This window comes from Candida jiufengensis, assembly GCF_024610255.1.
Source record: "Candida jiufengensis strain CBS 10846 chromosome Unknown scaffold4, whole genome shotgun sequence".
Lineage (NCBI taxonomy): Eukaryota > Fungi > Ascomycota > Pichiomycetes > Serinales > Debaryomycetaceae > Lodderomyces > Lodderomyces jiufengensis.
In genome coordinates, this window is record NW_026261559.1 from 847519 (window position 1) to 870328 (window position 22810).

The window sequence follows — 22810 nt, forward strand, 5'->3', positions numbered from 1 at the left end:
AAGAAATCATTAATTCCACAATTAAATTTTGTTCAGCCGTTTTGAAATGTCTGTTTCAACTTCAATTTCATCATCAAGATCTACTTCAAAATTTTCTGATATGCATTCATTATATTTAAAATTAACAAATGTTCATTGTATTGAATGTGAATTATCAATCAAAAAGATTCTATCACATTTTTATAAATTAAATCAAGTTGATAGCGATAATATTTCAGAATCAAATTTAAAAGAATTGACTACAACCAAGGAGATTTTTTATAATATAAAAGATGCTGAAGTTAAATTATTTGGTAACAAAAGTTTGAATTTTGCTGGTGATTTGAAAAAAATTATTAAAAGATTAGAAAAAAACGGGTTTAAAGTAATTAAATGGGATATAATTGAAGGTGATGAAATCAAATCATCATCAGAATTAGATATTGGGGATTTAGAAGCTGATAATCATGGCATTGGTAGATTTTATGATACTGGATTTTTCGACTTCTGGGGATTATATCAAAAAGTTTTCACAACAAGTTCTACCAAAAAACATTTGAAATATTGTAAAGTATGTCAAAATTTAGCATCTAATGGTTCAAACAACTTTAGTAATCTACCGTCTGATCAATCATCAATTGAAACAAAAGTTGAAATACCTCATCATGAATTTAGAGCTTCATTTTTAATTACTGGTATGACTTGTTCATCATGTGTTCATACTGTTGATGATGCATTAAAATCTTTATTCTCTGAATTTCAAACTAAAAATGATGAACCAAATTTTTCAATTAATTTATTAAAACAGTCAATAGTTGCTATAATCCCAAACAAGCAATTAATCAATCAAATTATTGATAGAGTTGATGACTTGGGGTTTGATTGTAAATTAATTGAAGTATTACCAGTGCAAAGATCAATAAATACTAAAATTACTGCGTTAATTGGGGGTATGACTTGTGCAGCCTGTGCTAATTCGATTGAAGCTGCAGTGAAAGAATTACCATTCGTATTAGAAAGTGGTATTAATGTTGTTACCAAGAATGCTCAATTTATTTTGGAAGATGATAATCAACATGAGAATATTGCAAAATTAGGACAAACAGTTGAAGATTGTGGATTTGATTTTGAAATCATCAAAAATGAAAAGATCAATTTCACTTCAGGTAAGCAAAATCCAAGAACTATTAATATTAAAATTGATGGTATGTTCTGTAATCATTGTCCAGAAATTATAACAAATTACCTATCTCATTATGGTGATGCAGTTGTTATTAATGATCCAATAACTTTAAAACATCCATTTGTAAAATTTACATATGTACCAAGTCGCGATATAATGATTAGGAAATTTTTATATGATTTAAATCATTTAAGAGATGATGGCAATGGAGAATACAAGATTACTGAAGAACCTGGGTCTTTCGCTTGTAAATTGGTTAAACCAGTATCTGTTGATGAACATATTAGAAAATTAGCTAAACGTGAATTAATGAATTTAGCATTGAGATTAGTTTTAGCTACTGCTTTTGCTATCCCTACTTTTGTTTTTGGTATTGTTGCAATGTCATTATTACCTAAAACTCATCCTTTTAGAATTTGGGTAGAAGAACCAATTTGGGTTGGAAACACTTCAAGAGATTCTTGGATCTTATTCATTTTGGCTACCCCGGTATATTTCTTTGCAGCTGATACTTTCCATCGTAAAGCATTTAAAGAAATTAAATCATTATGGTTTCACAAGAATTCTTTTAAACAAAGATTATTTAAATTTGGATCAATGAATTTATTAATGAGTTTAGGTACAACAGTTGCATATTTTGCAAGTATTGCATTATTAGCCTTGAGTGCCAAACAACAGCGTAAGACTAACATGGGTTTTCATACTACTTATTTTGATTCTGTTGTGTTTTTAACTTTCTTTTTGTTGATTGGTAAATTATTACAAAGTTACTCCAAAACCAAAACTGCTGATGCTATATCTCAATTAGGTGATTTAAAACAATCTGAAGCTACTTTAGTTGAACCAACTGATTCCGATAGGTATGAAAATGATGAAGTAGTAGATTTAGAGTTATTAGAAGTTGGTGATTATATTAAAATTGGGACCGGTGAATCACCACCAGTTGATTGTGTAATAGTTGAAGGAGAATCAAATTTTGATGAAAGTGCATTGACTGGTGAATCAACTCCTGTAAAACATATCGAAGGACATCAAGTATTTTCAGGTACTGTAAACATCGGTAACAATTCCATTATAGCAAAAGTTACAAGTTTGGAAGGTGATTCATTATTAAGTCAAATCGTAAATACTGTAAGAGATGGTCAATTAAGAAAAGCTCCAATGGAGAAAACTGCTGACTTAATCACTGGTTATTTTGTCCCATTAATTATATTTTTGGCTATTATTACTTGGGTTATTTGGTTATCTTTAGGATTTTCGGGTGCATTACCACAGCATTACCTTGATATAGATATTGGTGGTTGGACAGTCTGGTCCTTAGAGTTTGCTATAGCAGTATTCGTGATTGCATGCCCATGTGGAATTGGTTTAGCTGCACCAACTGCATTATTTGTCGGTTCGGGATTAGCTGCAAAATATGGTATATTAGCTAAAGGTGGTGGTGTTGCATTTCAAGATGGTGCAAATATAAATGTTGTATGCTTTGATAAAACTGGGACTTTGACTAAAGGTGAAATGTCTGTAACTAATTATTCCTTTGTTGAGAAAGATTCTGTGATGAAACAATTTGCTTTACAAATAAGTAGAGACTTAGAAGTTGCTTCTGGACATCCGTTAGCAAAAGCCATTAAACTGTTTATTGAATATATTAGTAATGAATCCAAGATTGATTTATATGGAAACAAAATTCCACAAGTTGAAACTATTCCAGGACGTGGTTTAGGTGGTAAGATAATTTATGAATCTGATGATAAAACAAATTGGAGTAAATTTGACCCAGTTGAAGCTATTTTGGGTAATGAAAAATTAATGCAAGAGAAAAATGTTTCGATACTGGAATTAGAATCAAATTTATTAACAAAATGGAAAACTGAATGTAAATCAGTAATGTTAGTTGCACTTAAGTGTCCGAATTGTTTTCATGATTCAAATTTCCACTTAATTTTCATGATGGCAGCAAGAGATCAAATAAGACCAGAAACCAAAAGAATTTTAAATTACTTAAAAACCAAAAAAATAGAAACTTGGATGATAACAGGTGATAACAAGCAAACAGCAGATGCTATCGCCAGTGAAATTGGTATTGAAAATGTAGTAAGTGAAGTATTACCAGATGAGAAAGAATCTCAAATTAAAAGAATTAGACAACTCAAGCAATCACAACAACAAAAATGTACTATTGCTATGGTTGGTGATGGAATAAATGATGCACCAGCATTAGCTTCTGCTGATGTTGGTATAGCGTTAAGTTCAGGTGCTGATATAGCTGTTACTTCAAGTGATTTCATATTGTTGAACAAATTACATCCATTGATTAGTTTAATTACATTAATTGATTTATCAAGAAAAGTATTTCGTCGTATAAAATTTAATTTTGGATGGAGTTTAGTTTATAATATGATTGGGTTACCTATTGCTGCTGGTGTTATATATCCTTATAAAAATTCAAGATTAGATCCTGTTTGGGCAAGTGCTGCTATGGCATTATCTTCAATTAGTGTTGTTTTAAGTTCATTAGCTTTAAGATTATACAAACCAAAGATCAATGTCAATGATTTCAAACTAGAAGAAAATGAATTAATTTTACCAATTGAAGAATAATTTGTATATACTTTTATGTATTAAATGTACTATATAAATTTAACGGTATACACCTTTTGTTGAATTACTTTTTGTTGAATTTTTTTTTTTTACCTCTATTGTTTAAATATGTTATTATCGAATTGAACAATCATGACCGTAACGTTATCCATTGTAGAATTATCAATAGCTAATTGACATAATTTCTTGGAAGTTTCACTTGTATTTAACCCCTTTTTAAAACAATCACTAGCAAATTTACAAGCTTTTAAATCACTTAAAACATCCCATACTCCATCACATGCAATTATCATAAATTCATCATTTTCATTTATTTCAGTTGATGTTGTAAAAGGTTTTCCTAATACTAAATCTTTCATATATGTATCACCGAGGGATCTTGTTACTGCTAATACTCCATTAACTCTATTCTTTAAGATTAATCCTCCAGAATTCTCTATTCTATTTATTTCATTTGAATCTGAAGCTTTGTGATCATATGATAATCTATATGGTTTACCTGACCTACAAAGTATTATTCTTGAATCTCCAACGTTTGATGTATATAACATTCTTTTGTGATTTTTTGTAGGTATAAAATCGAATTTCTTGGTCGATCCTTCTTGTGTAGTTTTTAAATTTGTTAAATCAATTAAACAATCTTCCTCTGATTCACTTTCCCATCTTAAAACAGCTACTGCTGCTGTACATCCTGATGTACCAGTTCCATTTTTTTCGATCAATTCATCTGCTTTTACAAATGCTTTATACAAATGCTCTTTCATATCATATTTCCCATTTAATGGTATACTAGAAGTTGATGATGTAGAGCTGCCGGTTGATTGTAATGAATCTCCAGACATTGTTGAGTCAACACTTTCACCGACCGAACTTTCTGATCCCCTAGGAGATGGTATATTCGTGTTGTCGGTACTATTATCACTTGGAGATTGAGTTCGACTATTTGAAGTTAATGATTGATCTTGTAATTCTAAATCAATTTCTTGTTCTAATAAAGTATGTAAATTATTTCCACACCATCTAGCACAATCTTTACCTGCATGACCATCAAATATAGCAAAATAACCCCAATCAACTCTTTCTGCAAAATTTGCAATATATGTATGAACATCTTCCATTTTAGATCTATAAGTTGAATTTTTATTTTCTGCAACTCCAACTTTAAAAGATAATCCTGCAAATGGATCAAACTCTGAAGACTGCGATATGTTTGAAGATGATGTACTATTTGAAGTTGTATTATTGGTTGATGATTGTGAAGATGATGAAGATGATGAAGGCAGATTTATTTCTTTAAAATGTGGATGATTTTTTGGTGGTTGCGTAGTAGAAGTTGGTTTTATTGATGGATTATTTAGACTTTCTGGCGCTACATATAAATCTTGTTGTGATAATTTTGGGACGTCTTTTGGGTCAGTCATAGGAATTTGATTAAGCAAAGCTTGTGGCGAAGGCCCTGGGCCAATATCTGTATCTACTGAACTCATATTTGGAAAAGTTGTGTGTAAGATGAATTTTATACTTTAAGATTAATTTGTTACTAAAAAAACTATTGTGAATTGTAAGTTTTACCTAACGATATATATATGATTAGATTAATAAGTGAATGATAATATTAATGTCTTAGAATTTACTGATACTGGTTTCAAAGATATAATGTAATAATTGAATGGATAATATATGGACTATATTTAAACATTTCTTAGTTACAAAAGTTAGTATACAGGAAATTGTTTATTTTAATAATTAATGTCGTAAAATATTTATGCCTATCATAATTTATAGTAAAGTACAATCTAGTTAAGTATTGATGTCTAGACATTAGAATTTACGACTTGCGGAGTTCCTCGATTCTTAAAAATAATAACATGAAAGTAGTTAATCTAAATATAGCAACCCTAAACTCAAATTAACTTACACCTGGTTTAATATTAAGCTATTTAATTGAATGACTCTATAGACATTGTGTATTACATCTAGATTTAAAATTTGTTGAGTCAAGGTTGGTGCTTAAGTATAGAAAAAAGTACGTAAAATTTCCCCTTTGATTAAACTTTCATTCAAGAAAAGGTACCGGAAAAATAAATGATTTCCTCGGTGACTATATGCTTTCCATGGATTGTCAATTTTGTGGTTTTGCATTCATGAAGTCCGTCTCCATATTTGATTATTTTTTTTAGTCTTATGCATAAATAATTCTTTAACACCTTTCAAAAAACTTTAATCTTTTTATTTTTGAAACCTAATATTATATACTTCCCTGATGTTTCAGATTTCTTTCGAATTTTGGGGTTTCAGCATCATTTGAGAGAGTCGATCATAAATCATCTTTAAAAGTTATTGATGCCCTTCAATCAATTTTACAGTAAGACTCTAGAATTATATGAAAAATTAAACTATACACTTGACTTTACTTTTACACCTTTATATTTTTCAAAATTATAAATTAACATAAAGATAAGTTATATGACGTATGTAATAAAAATTATTCTCAACTTTAATTTTAAATTTAAATCTTCGAAACCAAAAAAAAAAAACTTTAAATTTAAAGTTTAAAATTTTGTGCACAAATGCGAAACCCGTTTTATTTTTTATTTCCTGTAATTTTTGTACTTCAGCCGCCTAAAAATGTAGTTTTGAATTTTATACACATTGCAAGAGTTATTACAAGTCAATGCCTTAATAAGGCGGGGGTTTCATGTATCGTATAATTTTGTCAAGGCAAACCATCTTGATGATGCAAAACATTATTTGCTAAAAGGCAACAACATAGCGAGATGTTTAAGTGGAATAACAATTTATAGAATTATAACCATTCCAATTAAAACCTTATAGTATTTCGTTAACAATTAACTAATTTCAATTTAAAATTTAAAGTTTAAAACCCGTAAATGGTTTTGCTATACATATTGTGTTTAAGTTTATTAATCAATTTCTATTGTTTTAATTAACAATCATTTTTCCATGTTTTATAATAAGAACTTTATTTTTTTAGTAAAATTACATTTTTCTATAAGTTATAGGTTAATTTTTTTAATTTTTTATATACGCGGACCTGAAGTCCATAATATGTATATGTGATGTTTAAATTGAAATATCTTGAAAACATTTAATTAATATCTTAAACTTACACTGTTTAAGTTTGCCATCAATATGTACCTTTTTTTGCTGAACAATATATTTAATTTTGGAGTTCCAGTCATAGAGGCAGATTCTTTAATTAATCATTCCATATTATCCATTTGCTATATACTTAACAAATAAACTTTTATCTTTTTAATTCAATAAAACACCTATGTAATTGTTTATACTATTTATTTTTAATTATATATTAAATTTTATTCATTTTCTATAAAATAAGATGGATATTTCCTTTAATCAAAATGTAACTTATTTGAATAAACTTACTTATCTGATTATTTTATCATAAAGTTTTATTAATAAAGTTTTGTAATTGTTATGGTTGATGATAACAATGTTGGATATAATTCAGATACGGACTTAATACTAAATATCAATAGTAAAATTTCATTCAATAACAATGTATTTGATTCAAATGTAACTACCACAGAAACTAATCACAGTTCCATATATAAACTACCCAGTGATATTCTATTACAAATTTGTTCCTATTTGCAACAATATGATTTAGTTAATTTATGTTTATCGAGCAAGATCTGGTCCTTTCCTGCAACTAGTACATTATATTCAAAAATCATAGTTAATGATGATTCAAATGCTTTAAAAACTATACGGAAAGTTATAACAAAATACACTAGTAATTTTGGCACCCTAATATCGATCACAAAATTTCAAAGACTACTATATTCAATTAATAATAATCCAAGTTTGGGTAGACTATTGAAAAGTTTAATATTAAATGTCAATGATGAGACAATGAACCTACTAATATTAACTACAAATTTATCAGCGGGAAGTAACATAGTTTCAAATAATATAGGTAACGATAATTGTGATTATTCAATTATACCATTATCACCAAACACACCATGCTCAAGACCACAATCACCACTATCCCCAACTTCAAAAAAATCCTCAACTTCATTATCATCAGTAGTATCATCAGGATCTGGAGTAAAAGATTACGCAATTAAATTAAACAGTCTTATTGCGCCAAATATACCGATAACATACTTTTTAAACAATTTGAACCAATTTAATTTGTCATCGATTACAATGCTTTCTATATCAATTAAAGATTTATCAATATCAGATCCTACATTACTACATTTCCAAAATTTGCAAAAATTGAAATTATATTATGATGATAATGAACAAAATTCAGCAAATTTAAGTAAACTTGGGGAAACTTTAATGTTAAATGGCTCATTGTCAAATCTTAGAGAGCTAGAATTTGTCGAGCAAGTGATTAATGATAGAATAACAATGTTAAATATTATAAATGACTTAACTAACTCAAATTTTTTAAATTTACCAACTTGGTTATATTTTTTTCAATCACTATCTACTACACACTCAAGTTCAAAATTACTATTAGATTCTTTGGCCATTGAAGGTTTCATTGGTAATAAATCAATCGAGTGTGTTGATATGTTATCACAATCAATAGACTTATCATATTTAGCTAACCTACAATTAAAAATGAAAGAATCAACTCATACAAATACATTTCATAATGAATTCACTACTACATCAAAACAATTCCTAAATTTACTCACTCAAAAGACATCATCATTAGTAAGTTTAGCAATAAATCCTACATTTGATTGTTTGAATTGTCAACATCAATCAATCATTCAAACAATTCAATATAATTTACCAAATCAATTAAAAAATTTATCAGTAGTTTTTGAATCACCAAGTGTTACAATATCACAAAATATAAATGATACAATATGTAAATATCAACAAAATTTAGAAAGATTATTAGTCAATGATAAATCTACAGAAATTACAGATAGATCATTATTATTTAAATGTATAAATTCAAATCAAAATTTATTAAATTTATATGATCATGGTTTAATTTATGAAAAATTAATTAAAAATTCATTATTTAATGATGTTTGGTTACAAGATTTTTTAAAATTAGATGAAGAATTTATTATAAATGATCAAATGATTTCTTTCATTAATAAATCAAGTGGGAAAGGTTTAAATGAATATTTATGGTATTTTTTACATTTTGCTTTTAGTCCAATTGTATCAAGTAAAATTAAATTGATTGGGAATTTACCAAATTTAAAAAATTTAAATGTCTTAGGGTTGAGTTTAGTAATCAACGATTCAAATAAAAAATTGATAAACAATTACAATAATTTTCATCCATATAATCAAAAGGCATTACAAGAAATTTATTACGTTGCTAATGGGAAATATATTTCTTCGGGATTAACATTCAAGAAATAAGAGGATTTAAACTATACATTTTTTTTGCTTCATTTCATATTCATATTTTACTTTATTTATTTACTGGGGTTTTTAAAGGGTCAGGGATTTATAATCAATTAATATGTCTTCACTTTCATTAAATATATAGTTTGTATTATTATAATGACACTTCATTAATGTTTAGGGTTATTTACAAAAAAATGGGATTTTTATATAGAAATGTTTTTAATTTACACTTATATAATTCGCGCTATAAATTTAATGAAGTGGTTGCAAATTTAAAATGCGCAGTTTTTGCAACCAAATTTCAGAGACAAAGCACAGGATAAACTCTTCTTTAAAAAATTGTTCAATTCTTTACTTATATTGTTACAAAAAGACTCATAATTTTCTATACGTTTCCAAATTTTTTAACACTCTCCCTAAAAATCCCTAATCATAAATTTCCATAGGTGGTAATCTATCAGTACTATAAAACCAATTATCATTATTTAATTCAGCATCTAACCAAGTTGTTGGAAAATAAACTAAATGACCTTGAATTGAAGATAATAATTTTTCTGCTGTTTGTTTATCATATACAACATCTGCATTCATTAATCTTCTACGATTAACGTATCCATTTTCTCTTACTTTTCTTATTTTGGGTTGTTTTGTCTTGTCGCTTGATTCTGATGAATCTCTTTCTTTGGTGTAGTTGTAATTTTTGTTGTTTGTTGTTCCATTTTCTAAATTGTCTTTTGGACTTTCAATTTTTTCTTCAGTTAAATCTTCATCCTTTTTTAATTTTTCATCAAGTTTATGTTCTGCAACTCCTGCAAATGAACTCATTTTACGTCCTAATTTATGTCTAATTTTACCTTCAGATTGTTGTTTTTCTAATTCTTCTTTTGATGGTGGAACTCTTCCTAAAAGTCCATAATCATCATCAGTTTCAGTTTCAAATTCATTTTTTGCATCGTTTGCCATATGAATATTTTGTGATTCCTCATTTTGTTCATCTTCATGTGGATTATAATCAATACCATCAGCTTCTGCATTTTGACCTTTCATGAATTCACTTTGAAATTTAGTAAAATTAGTATAATCTGACCATGAACCAACAGAATTATCTGGTTGACAATGGAAAACCATTCTATATATTGCTGTATTTCTTTTTGCATGTTCATTCCAAAGATATTCATAAAATGTTGGATCTAATGGATCTGCAAAATTATAAGGATCCATAAATTTTTTACCTCTTGCTTCTGGTGTGGAAATTTCAAAAAGTAAATCTTTTATAGCTTGATCTGATAATGAAGTTGTTTTTTTCTTAGTATCCAACATACTAATATTTGAGCTTTCTGAAGTATCAATATCTGATAATTTAGCAGTTCGATCTACTGGAGGTAAACCAGCTTGTAATCGTTTTTCATTTTCAATGTTAGCAAAATATTGTTCTCTTGCACCAACTCTTTGTAAATAAGCTAATTTTTTCAATAATAACCATCTTTCTTTATTTCTTTCATTTATAATTACTTCAGATTCTTCATCCATATCATGAAACATTTGGGAATCATTTGAATTTAAAAATTGTAAAACATCTTCATGAAGTGGTATAAATGGTTTATTATTGTTTACTTCCATTGTTTTCAATGATATTTCCTCTAAAAATTTAGTACTTTCTAATCTTGTAGTTGCTGCCAATACGGTTCTATATCGATCCAAACCTTTACCTGCAACATCATCTTTATGTACTTGACTATGTTGAACTCTATTATCGTAGGAATGTTTCTTCTTATCACGTACACCTTTATTTGCTTCATTAGGACCAGTTCTAGTATTAAACATAGTTGGAAGTTGTAATGGAGGTGGTGAATCATCTTCCATTACTTCATAATCCATATTGACTATTTGTGCATCTAAATCATTGACTTTAGTGAAATCCAAATATCTTTCAGTTCCATTTCTTTCATTTAATACTTCTCTAGAAGCTAATTCAACCATTGCTGATGTAACTCTTCGTTCAACATTTTGAAATTTATTAGTAGCATATTTCATACCTTCTGTAGTTTGAGCATATTTTTCAATATTTTCAAATCTGCGTTCAACAACATCAAATACATCTATACTTACACCAAGATGTTCTCTCATTAATCTCATTCTTAAAGTATGAGCAAATTTTGCAGCTTTAAAAGGTTTACCATCCATTGTTGAATCAACTGTTTCTGTATCTCTAATTATAGCAGCAACTTCAGAATCTCGAACACCACGCATTGATCTTTCATTAATGTTTGCACTTCCAATTATAACATTTCTATCATCTGCAATCATACATTTAGCATGTATATATAGTTGTTCAGTAACTAAAGTTCTTTGAGGTCCAATTCTACCCCATTTTCTTAATGAAAAAAATTGTATATAATCATCTGGTTCAATTCCTTTTCTTCTTAATTTTGCAAATATCGAAGTATCACCAATTGAGATGGACATATATTGACATCTCATAATAACTCTGACAGATGAACCTTCTGCTTGATCAACTTGAGCTTCAAAACCTGGCATTAAAGGTATAACAATTATAGCTTTCCATTTTTTACCTTCTCTATGAGCTCTAATAATTCTATCAACTAATGCATCACCAATTCTATTTTTTATTTCAGTATTATCAATCTCACATGAAGTAACAAAAAATTGATTTTCAATATATATAAAATGTTCTGAATTTTCAATTAAACTTAAATATGCATTTTGAATACTTTGTTCATGACGTTGTAAACCTAATGACCAATTACCAGAAGATCTTAACAATTGGATCTCACAAGATCCACTATATCCTGCTTTTAAAGCTTCTTCTTGAGTAAAATCTGGTGGCGGAATTAATAATGGTGTTGGTCTACTTGGACGTTTTTGTCTAATTAAATAATTCCACCTTTGAACAAAATGTCTGGATAAATCTCTTGCTATTTTACCATTTGTAAACATATGAATATCATGCCATGGCATTCTTGGTGTAACTTCCCTATTATACATTGATTCATAAGGCTTATCTAGTTCAAAAAAATCTTTTTTTCTAGGGTTTGAATAATCTTTTCCTGGAAATGTTTGAAATTTAGTTATTGAATCTTCTTTAAAATCTGTTTTATTTTCAAGATGTTTAAAATCTATTTTGGAATCATCAATTAATGTATGATCAGCTGTATCATATCTACCATAACATAAATCAATTCCACCTAAAAATGCATAAGTTTGATCTATTATACAAAGTTTTTCATGATGTGCCCAAAAAAATGTGTTTTGTAAAAGTTGATTTGGTGATCTTATAACATGAATATTATCTTCATTTAATGTAAGTAATGAGTGTTTCGTATATAATGAATCAGTTGCAACTGTTGAACCCACATTACGATAAACTATAATATAAATTTTAACACCTTCTTTAGCTTTTCTTTGTAATAATCGATCAATTCTATATTGTTGATTACTATTTGCTGGTCTTCTTAAATATAATTCTGGTGATAACCACCAATCATGAATGAAAATTGTTTCTTTTGCTGATTCCATTTGATCTGATACTGCCCAAAAATAATCTCTACCATCAACAAACCATTGAGCTGAACAATTGGTTCTAATAGGAGCAAATGAATCAAATCTTTGTTCATGGCCCCATTCAGTAGCTTGTTGCATTTTTTTAATTGACTTATACCAAGCAAGTTGATTTCTTTTCGAACCAGGTTCAAGTTTCATTTTTCTTTCTCTGTTTTCAAGATACAATTTATATCCACCAAATATTTTAGTATGTTTCTGAACATAATTATTAAGATCTTCAAATGTATTTAAATTTGGGTCGTCTAAATTATCATCTTCTTCATCATCTTCTTCTATTGGTCTACCATTTTTGGCACCAACTGTGAAATCAGAGTCTAATAAAAACACTTCCAAAGGAGTAGTAGAGTTAATATCTGAAACATACATGATATAACTATCTCTTACCAACATCCATTTATCAGTACGCCTTTTATAAATTCCTTTCAAATCATCTAATTTGAAATGACCAACTCTCCAACCTCGGGAACTAGCATTACCACCAACATGTATTAGACCTTGTTTACCTTGATATCCTCTTTCATAATTTAATAATGCTGAGAGTGGTGATAATTCAAAAAATATGAATAATAAATTGGATATTGGTTTTAATGAAACTTCTTCTATAACTTTTGTTAAATATTCTTCAATATTTCTTCTATATTCTGCATTACGATTTTGACGTTGTTCAAGGGTTTCATGTTTATCATTTGATACAATTGACGCTATACTACCAATTCGCAGTCTCATCCTTGAAAGTCTAGAATTATTTGATAGCATAGAACGATTGTCCGTATCGGGTATTGATACATTCATAGAAGTAGGCACAGTTGATCTTAATCTATTTCTTTTTGATTTATTTAATTTTTTAACTGGTGGAATTGGTACTTTAGGTATTTGAAGTTTTTCTCCACTAAAATCACCTTTAAATGCTTCATATTTTAATTTTGCATGTAATAAACCTATATCAGTTGCTCTTTTAAATACTGACCAAACCATTCTTTCTTCACCAACTCCATATTCCAAATCAATTCTCATATGTCTATTTCTTGTATAATCATTATTTGATACATCTACAATTTTAAACCCTAATAAATTAAGTAAAAGTGGAGCTCTTGCTATACCTCTATCGTCTGTCAATAAACATGAAGCTACTAAACCAAGTGATGGACCACCAAGTGATAGACCAGATATAAGTTTTTGTGCTCTAAGTCCTGTCAGTTTATAAGAATTATCTTCTTCTTCTTCCAAACCAATATTTGATCCATATGTAGTAGGTCTTTGTTCATGTTTTCTTCTATCTCCAAAAATCTTATTTTTAAATCCTTTATGTGATTTAGTTTGATCAATTTGACTTAAATTTTGAGATGAAGCTGGTTGATTTGGTGATAATAAATCCAGTTGTTGTTCATCGTTGAGTGTATGAGTAGATTTAGGCATGAAATGAGGTATATAACTTCCAAATGTTTGTGATCTTAAAAATGGCTTTTTTGATTTAGGAGATGCTGGAGTTGATTGTAAATTTGACGGTATATCATTATTTTGTTGAGATTGTAAATATTCTGTTGGTGGAGTATCTTCTTGATTATATTGATGACCATTATTATTAAGATTTATATTGTTATAACTATCACCTGGATAATGATTATGTTCATGTTCACTATCTTCTTCTTCTCTACTTTCATTTCGATCTTCATATGGACTGAAAAATGATAATGGATTTCCAATTATTTGTGATGAATCTTGTCTTTGTAAATTATTATTATGATTTGGTCTTCTCTCCTCTTTGTTATCATCATTTGAAATTGATTGATATAATTTATCAAAATTCGTCAGTTCTCTTGCTGGTTTTTCATTTGGTGTATTATAATCATTTAAGTTGTCAAATATATGATGATGATGTGAAGTTGACCCATTTGCGTCGGGCATTACAAATATTTAATTGTAAGTTGAAATTTTTTTAGAAAACTTAAATTAAGCTACTAGGTTATGACAATTGATATAAGATAATTGAAAGACTCAAAAAATAGGAAATAAAAGCAGAAAATTCAAAGATGAAGGTATTATAAAATTGATTTTAATTCAAAACGTATATAGTTGTAAAAATATATAAAATAATATAAACAAAATAAAATAAAATAAATAAATAATTTGTTACACAAGAATAGAATACAAAACATAATTAATAAATTGTTAATATTGATATACTAGTAATATATTATTTATTAAATCAATACTTGAAAAGTAAACAATTACTTACTTTAATTTAAATTGTTGTAATATTATACAACAATAAATATAAATCGTACCCATGTGTTTTAAAAGTGAAACAATACAAATACAACTAATGAATATTCTTTTAGTTCTTAAAATTTGAAAAAAAAAAAAACAAATTAATAAATACTAAAACTTTTAACAACTTAATAATAATGATATTACAATAATTAATTAATTAATATGCAACTAGTTTTTAATCAAATACTATATAATAGACTATACAAATAAATTTTGAATAAATAGTGGTATCAATAAATTAGTTGTTTTTTGAGCTTATTGGCACAATATTAACAATATCAGTATCTTGTAGCTTTCAAAAATTACGAATATTGATTCATTTATCGTAATATTAATAGCAATCCATTTTATATTTTTTATTTTCTCTTTTTTGTCCCTTAAACTAAAAGTTTTTAATCTTTCAAAAAACTTGTATCTAATCTTAATTTATGACCAAGCCATAATGCATTATCAGTATGATCTTTTAAGTCTCCTTGACTTGTTCTTGGATGAATTAATACTGATAATTTACCATGATTTAATTGGAAAAATGGAACTAATTTAACAAAAATTTCTGGTTTTTTAAAATCTAATTCCCACATATTTAAAGTATGAGGACCAATTGGTTTATCCCAAAATTTATGAACTCTTATATCTCCTTTTTCGATTTCATCAGCATATTCTTTTAATACTTTTTCTCTTAAATTATATGCAAATTCTCTATCTTTTGGATTATTATTATTCCAATATGTATGAATATCATATGATACAATATCTCCATAAAACTTATCATCAACCATTTTTTTATAAATTATTTGAAAATGTTATTACTTGTAAATACTTATTGATATATGAATGAAATAAAAATCAAATCAATTAATGAATATGTAAGATATTTATATATCTAAACATATTTTGGTGCTTTGAATGAATGATTAAAAATAATTTATTCAATTAAGTAATTTTAGTGCGGCTTTATTAATAATTAGATTACTAAAATAAATTTTATAATATTTATAAATAATTTATTATGTAAGATGTATTTGGTAAATAAATTATAGTATAATTTGAGTAATGATCAACTTTACAAATATAAAATTAGATCTATATGCACTATGAAATTATTAATTGATTCATTAATAATGTTTATAAACTAGATAATTAATAACAACATTTGTAAATTAGATAATTGAGATAAATTATTCTTAAACATCTTTCAATTGTATATTTACGTAATCACTTGGAGTAGTTCTACCACTATTACCCAAATCTAATTCATCTTCTTGATCATTCAATACAGCATTTTCTTCTACTCCATTTGAACTATTATTCATTAATTTATGATATTTTAACCTTTCCTTTTTAGCTAAACTTTTACGATAATTTTGATATAATATAGATAAAATTAAACCTAATAAACTACCTAAAACATTTGATAAAATATCAATTGGATCAAATATTCGATCTTTATTTATTAAATTTTGAATAATTTCCAGACTTATACTACCTCCTATAGTACATATAAAAAATGTTAAATATCGAACTAATTTTAATGATTTAAATTGTGTATCGAATATGAAATAAAATTCTATTGTTAAAATGCAAAATATGATGAAATGAATTAGTTTATCGTGAATCAATTGTATCAGTGAAAACCCGAGGTAACCAGCTAATATCAATGTAATTATGAAAGCTATATTATATAATGTTAGTATACAATGTATATATAACACAAAGTAATCCACTTGATTTATTGTACGTACCAATAAGAACTGAAATTCTGACCTTGACCATGATGAACTTAGAGTAGATTAATGAGTAACGTTAAACATAAAAGTAGGTTGAAGTTGTGGATAAGTATATACTACAAAAGCCGATGGAAAAAATGAAACTTTGACTTATAAAGTATTAGAAAAGCCCTTTTTAATATTATTATTTTTTTGTACTTTTTGCAACTTACTTTTTGATAAGAATTAATAGATGATGTATATATGATGCTACAGAAAAGATTAAGTACACAACTACTACTCAAAAGATATTACTCAATAGATTACATAACTTATTCAATACCCAATGGAGAATTCAAATTAAGTGATTTATATAAAGATGAAAAAAGACAACAACCAAAACATTATAATCAAAAACTACGGAAAAAAATCATAAATCCAGATATGTTGAATAGAATTTTTCAAGAAGATGGATATGAATCTTACAGTAAGAAACAAATAACCCAATCTCAAAAATTTTTTAAAAATTTTAAAGTAAATCTAGATTGGACTTTAACTGATTATAATGAAATACCGAGTGTTAAATATGAAATTTTGAGAAATGAACAATCAGCTAAATCTCAGGATAGTACCTCATCAAGAAAAACATTTGGAATTAAACCAGAATTATTAACAAATCTACCAGAAATTTTAATAATTGGTCATACAAATGTTGGGAAATCTTCATTAGTAAATAATTTATTAAAACCTAAAAAGACTTTAAATAAACTTGATCAATTAGCTTATGTTTCTGCAAGAGCAGGATATACAAAAACTTTAAATTGTTTTAGATTATCAAATAAATTAAGAATTATTGATAGTCCGGGGTATGGGAAAAGAGCTATTGGAACTCAAGGTGATATGGTTATAAATTATATAAATGAACGTCAACAATTGAAAAAAGTTTTGTTTCTTGTTGATTCAGTGGAAGGATTTAGAAATGAAGATAAACATATTATAGATCATTTAATTGAACAAGGGATTCCATTTGATATAGTTTTCACAAAAATGGATGAAGTGTTGAAGAAATATTTTAAAAATGATATTTTCAAACTTGAATATCCTGATGATAAGATAAAAGAAGGTAATCAAAAAGTTCTTGAATATTATTATGATTTACTTGAAGATTCAAATCTTAATAATTCAGTAATAAGTCCAAGGTATCTTTTCAATAACACTCAATTAAATAATTTTATTGGAGAATTTCAAGGTACTAAATCAATTAGATGTAATATACTAGAAAGTTGTAATTTACTTACTACTACATGAATTTAAATGATGGAAAAAAATAATACTAATGTACATGTATATATTAAAATAAAGAAGCTAAGATTATTTTAACGACCACCTCTACCACCTCTAAATCCACCTCTACTTGGTTTTGAAATTCCTCCACCTCTACCTCCAAATCCACCACGACCACCTCCTCTTCCACCACTAAATCCTCCTCTACTTCCACCTCTTCCACCACCACCTCTACTACTGAAACCACCACGAGAACCGCCTCTTCCACCACCAAATCCTCCTCTACCACCTCTTGAACTTGGTCCACTTCCACCACCACTACTTTTCTTTTTCGGTTTTGGACCAACTGGTGCAGCTTTTGGTAAAAATCTATCCAATGGTAATAACTTATCAGGTCCTATAAAAAATTTATCACCATCTTTAAAACTTTCAGCTTTTACTCCTTCACTTGGTTTTATAGTAAAATATACTTCATTGACTGGTCCTAAAATTTCATCAACTTTTCCAACTTGTGTTTTATTTTCTAAATATATTGGTGCATTGAAATATGGAATTTTAACATTTATTGAACGACATACTATATCTCCTTCACATGCTTGCATAAATGATCCCATTTCTAATACTGATTCTGGTGGGCCTTGTTGAAAATTATTTGTTCTACCACCAAATCCTCCTCTGCTTCCTCCTCTGAATCCTCCTCTTCCTCTATTCATATTTTAATTATGTATTTGTGTATATGTATATATGAATAGATGGTTGTAAATATTGATTGTTCAATATTTAAATTTGTATTAATTGTTTTGATTGATTTAGGGTTGTTAGATATCTCATCTTTATAAAAAAATTATTATTGAAAAATTAAATTAATATTATGTAGAATGATTATGTAAACTTAACTAATAATGATTATGTAATGTATTACTTAATTGAAAAGGTTGTGTACTTTGTTCAAAGAGTGATAATATTATAATTCTGTAACTATTAAAATGAACTATTAAAAGTAATTGGACTTGTGGCAACCAAAATTTCATTAACTGATTTACTTGAAAAAGATCAATTCAGAATATCATTATAGACAATTATAAAGTAATCAATTAATAATTCAACTGTTAATTGACTTGTATATCACATACATTGTACAAGTAATCACACAATGAGTTCACCACAACGTATGTTTTTAATCCGAAATTTCCTATACTATTAGAATATGAACTAACTTTTGACCATTTAGCTACACCAACATTTAAAGTTGGTCTTACACCAGAGGAAAAATCATTATATACTCAATTATTCAAATCATTAGATCCAGACAATACTGGTATAATAACTGGAGAAAAAGCAAGATCAACATTTGAAAAATCAAATTTACCACCTGCTATATTAGGAGAAATTTGGCAATTAGCTGATCAGAATAATTTAGGATTTTTAAATCAATATAGCTTTTGTTATGCTATGAGATTAATTGGTTATACTCAATCTGGTCAACATCCAACTCCAGGTTTAGCTGATACTCCTGGTCCTTTACCTAAATTTGCTAATATTCAACAACCACAACGTTTACAAACTCAATCAACTAGTAATTCATTTTTATCAAGTCAACCAAATAATACAATTCCACAATCAGCTACTCCACAAGTTTCATTAAAATCAATAAGTTCAAATGATTATCAAAAATTTTCTCAATTATTTATTAAAACTGTTGGATCTTATCAAGGTGAATTAGGAGGTGCACAAGCAAGAGATATTTTTATGAAAGCAAGATTACCAACACCAGTATTGGGACAAATTTGGAGTTTAGTTGATAGAAATAATACAGGTATTTTAAATGTTGGTGCATTTGTAATAGCTATGCATTTAATTCAAGGTTTATTAAGTGGTCAAATCAAACAATTACCTCCATTTTTACCTGAATCAATTTGGCAATCAGTAGAGAATCATCCTCAACCTCAATCTCAGCAACAACAACAACAACAGCCACAACCACCACAATCGTCACCATCTTACCAACCATCATCTCGTCAAAGTTCTATAAGTTCACAACAAACAGCAATCAGACATCAACCACTGAGAGATTTTTCTGGGGCAAGTACTACTTCAAATAATGAATGGGTAGCTACGCCAACTATGAGAGCTCAATTTGATTCAGTATTCAATAGTCTTGATAAAGAAAATGTAGGTCACTTAAATCCAGACCAAGTTGCTTCATTTTTAATGACTTCAAAATTAAATCAACAAGATCTAGCATCAATTTGGGATTTAGCAGATATACAAAATACTGGTCAATTCACAAAGTTGGAATTTGGAATTGCTTTATTTTTAGTCAATAGGAAAGTTACAGGTCATAATTTACCAAATGTAATTCCAGAAAGTTTGATCAATTCTTTAAAATCATCACCTCAACCATCACAACAACAACAACAACAAACAAAAGCTAATGATACAAGATCTCCACCACCTTCTCAATACAAACCAAAATCTTCGATTGACGATTTAGCAGACATCTTTGGAACTTCATCACCACAACCAACAGCACCTTCAAAACAACATGAATTACAACAAAGAGCTTCTAGTAGTGATTTATCACATGGAGAATTACCAAAAGTACGTTCTACTTTAACTGGATCATTCAAGCCAACCTCTACTTTTGGTCAAACATTATTGCAACAACAATCCCCATTGCCTTCATCACCATCAATTCCGGAAAGAAAAGAAGAAGATTTATTGGGTGAAGATGTATCACATAAATCTATTCCTGCTCCAACTCAAAAAGTTTCAAGTCCTCCAGTTACAACTGATACGTCTGGTCAAAAACAAGTCAATTATGATGCGTTAAGATCTGTTCCACCTCCACCAGTTAAAAAACAATCGACTCAATCAGAATCAGTTCCACAGGGAAGATCATATTCTCAACAATCACAACCACCTCAAAATAATAATGATTTATTAGCTGATCCATATCACTCACAACAATTATCACAAGCAACTTTGGACTTGGCAAATGTATCAAATCAAATTAACTCACTTAGAACTCAAACTACTAGCTTGGATGAAAAGAAAAATAAAACTGAGCAAGAGCTTAAGAAATTATTAAATGCAAAATCTGAATTTGAAAGTAAATTAAAATTATTAAGAACCTCGTATGAAAATGAGGTGAAACAAGTCAAACAAGTTGAAGAAAGTTTAGCAACAGCCAAAGAAGAAACAGAAGCACTTAGATCAGAAGCATCAATATCTGAAGCAAAACTTAATTCTTTATCTAATGAATTACATAATAAACAAATTGCTGTTGAAGAATTACAAAAGGAAAATAATACATTGAAAGAAAAATTAGGTGTATTAAATGCTGAAACAGTCGAACTTGAAAAACAATTGGCAAGTAAACAATCAGATACTCAAGAATTACATAATAAACTTTCAGTTCAGAAATCCCAAGCTCATGTTGTGATTGTTAAGAATGAAGATTTGAAATCAAAAATTGCTGAAATTGAAGCTTCTCATAAGGAATTACAACAAAGAATTGATGATGCTGAAAAGGAAAGATTAGCTCATGAACAACATCAACAGGAATTGCATGACAAACAAAAAGAATTGGAAAATAATAAACCTTCAAAACCAAGTTCTGATTTCGCTCATGCTGGAATCATTGCAGGTGCTGGTGCTGCTGTTGGTGCTGCAATTGGTGGTGTTGCTAGTGCTGTTTCTCATAGTTTTGGGGGTTCAGATGAACATGAACAAGAAACTCAATCCATATCAACACTTGAACAACAACATACAAACAACATAGAACAAGTTAATAAAGGAGTTAAAGAATTATCTACGAATGAACCAGTTGATAATGCTACTAATGCTACTTCATCATCAATAACAACTGAACATCCAAGTGAGGCTGATACACCAATTACATCTCCAAGTAACTCCGAATTTCAATTCCCACAAGGAAACAATGCTGGTATTGCTGGTGGAATGGTTGGTATGCCGGGAGTTTTAGTTGGTGTTCAAAGAACAGAGTCATTAACTTCAAGTGTACAGAATAATGCAGCATTGTCTGTAAGAGATGATAATATTGATGTTTCAGATAGAGATACAATTGATCAAGCACCAGAAGAAAGTCGTGAAAGTGATAAAGGATCATCATCATTTGAAATGGTAAATTCAGAAGAAGCAAGATCTCCAGACAATTCAGAATTCCCACCAATAAGAGAATTAGATTATCAAGAAAGTGATTCAGAGGATGAAGATTCACAAAATTTCGATGATGCCAAAGATAATTTCAAACAACCTCAACAGGATACTACTGGTGCAACAATAACAGGAACATCTCAATTAGATGATGATGCATTCGCTGATCTTGAACCAGCAGCTCCAGAAACCAATACTAAAGATGACTTTTTCGATGAAAATTTTGATAATTTAGAAGCTGCTGCTCAAGATGATAATATAGACGATGAATTTGATAATAATAATTATGAATTAGGCAATGATTTCACAAATTCAAATGCTCCAAATTTTGAAGAACTTGGTGGTAATACTCAACAATCTAGTGGTAGTGATGAATGGGAACAATTATTTGCAGGTTTTGGAAATGCTCAACCAATTGAAAATGAAATAAATGAATCACAAAGTGCATCACCTCAAGAGGATCCAAATATTAGTGTACAAACTGATCACAAGACTGATGATTATGCTGTACAAGAATTAATTGGCATGGGGTTTGATAAACAAACTGCAATTGAAGCTTTAAAAAATCAAAATGGTGATTTAGAAGCAGCTACTAATTACTTATTGGATAATGCCTAGATTTATTTCAGTATGATTCAATCATATG

General features: G+C 28.2%; 9 protein-coding genes across 9 annotated transcripts; 4 read left to right on the top strand and 5 right to left on the bottom strand. All coding sequences in view use genetic code 12, as the record gives it.

Moving 5' to 3' along the window:
* Window positions 1-46: 46 nt before the first annotated feature.
* CRP1 (Crp1p) lies at window positions 47-3763 on the top strand (the record flags this gene model as incomplete). Its single annotated transcript, XM_051762767.1, has 1 exon — window positions 47-3763. One exon carries the CDS (start codon window positions 47-49, stop codon window positions 3761-3763), a length of 3717 nt encoding a protein of 1238 aa, XP_051620813.1.
* Window positions 3764-3858: 95 nt separating this feature from the next.
* Window positions 3859-5250, bottom strand: PTC1 (type 2C protein phosphatase; the record flags this gene model as incomplete). Its single annotated transcript, XM_051762768.1, has 1 exon — window positions 3859-5250. The coding sequence occupies one exon, from the start codon at window positions 5248-5250 to the stop codon at window positions 3859-3861; it is 1392 nt and encodes a 463-aa protein (XP_051620814.1).
* A 1972-nt stretch (window positions 5251-7222) lies between these two features.
* On the top strand, window positions 7223-9154 carry FGR43 (Fgr43p; the record flags this gene model as incomplete). Its single annotated transcript, XM_051762769.1, has 1 exon — window positions 7223-9154. One exon carries the CDS (start codon window positions 7223-7225, stop codon window positions 9152-9154), a length of 1932 nt encoding a protein of 643 aa, XP_051620815.1.
* A 414-nt stretch (window positions 9155-9568) lies between these two features.
* On the bottom strand, window positions 9569-14629 carry PLD1 (phospholipase D; the record flags this gene model as incomplete). Its single annotated transcript, XM_051762770.1, has 1 exon — window positions 9569-14629. The coding sequence occupies one exon, from the start codon at window positions 14627-14629 to the stop codon at window positions 9569-9571; it is 5061 nt and encodes a 1686-aa protein (XP_051620816.1).
* A 758-nt stretch (window positions 14630-15387) lies between these two features.
* Window positions 15388-15774, bottom strand: KGF54_002305 (uncharacterized protein; the record flags this gene model as incomplete). The annotated part of the gene is made up of 1 exon (XM_051762771.1): window positions 15388-15774. The coding sequence occupies one exon, from the start codon at window positions 15772-15774 to the stop codon at window positions 15388-15390; it is 387 nt and encodes a 128-aa protein (XP_051620817.1).
* Window positions 15775-16179: 405 nt separating this feature from the next.
* Window positions 16180-16768, bottom strand: KGF54_002306 (uncharacterized protein; the record flags this gene model as incomplete). The annotated part of the gene is made up of 2 exons (XM_051762772.1): window positions 16180-16667; window positions 16738-16768. 2 exons carry the CDS (start codon window positions 16766-16768, stop codon window positions 16180-16182), a joined length of 519 nt encoding a protein of 172 aa, XP_051620818.1.
* A 197-nt stretch (window positions 16769-16965) lies between these two features.
* Window positions 16966-18009, top strand: KGF54_002307 (uncharacterized protein; the record flags this gene model as incomplete). Its single annotated transcript, XM_051762773.1, has 1 exon — window positions 16966-18009. The coding sequence occupies one exon, from the start codon at window positions 16966-16968 to the stop codon at window positions 18007-18009; it is 1044 nt and encodes a 347-aa protein (XP_051620819.1).
* A 68-nt stretch (window positions 18010-18077) lies between these two features.
* Window positions 18078-18698, bottom strand: GAR1 (H/ACA snoRNP pseudouridylase subunit; the record flags this gene model as incomplete). Its single annotated transcript, XM_051762774.1, has 1 exon — window positions 18078-18698. One exon carries the CDS (start codon window positions 18696-18698, stop codon window positions 18078-18080), a length of 621 nt encoding a protein of 206 aa, XP_051620820.1.
* Window positions 18699-19138: 440 nt separating this feature from the next.
* On the top strand, window positions 19139-22782 carry CTA3 (Cta3p; the record flags this gene model as incomplete). The annotated part of the gene is made up of 2 exons (XM_051762775.1): window positions 19139-19154; window positions 19217-22782. 2 exons carry the CDS (start codon window positions 19139-19141, stop codon window positions 22780-22782), a joined length of 3582 nt encoding a protein of 1193 aa, XP_051620821.1.
* Between the last annotated feature and the right edge of the window lie 28 nt (window positions 22783-22810).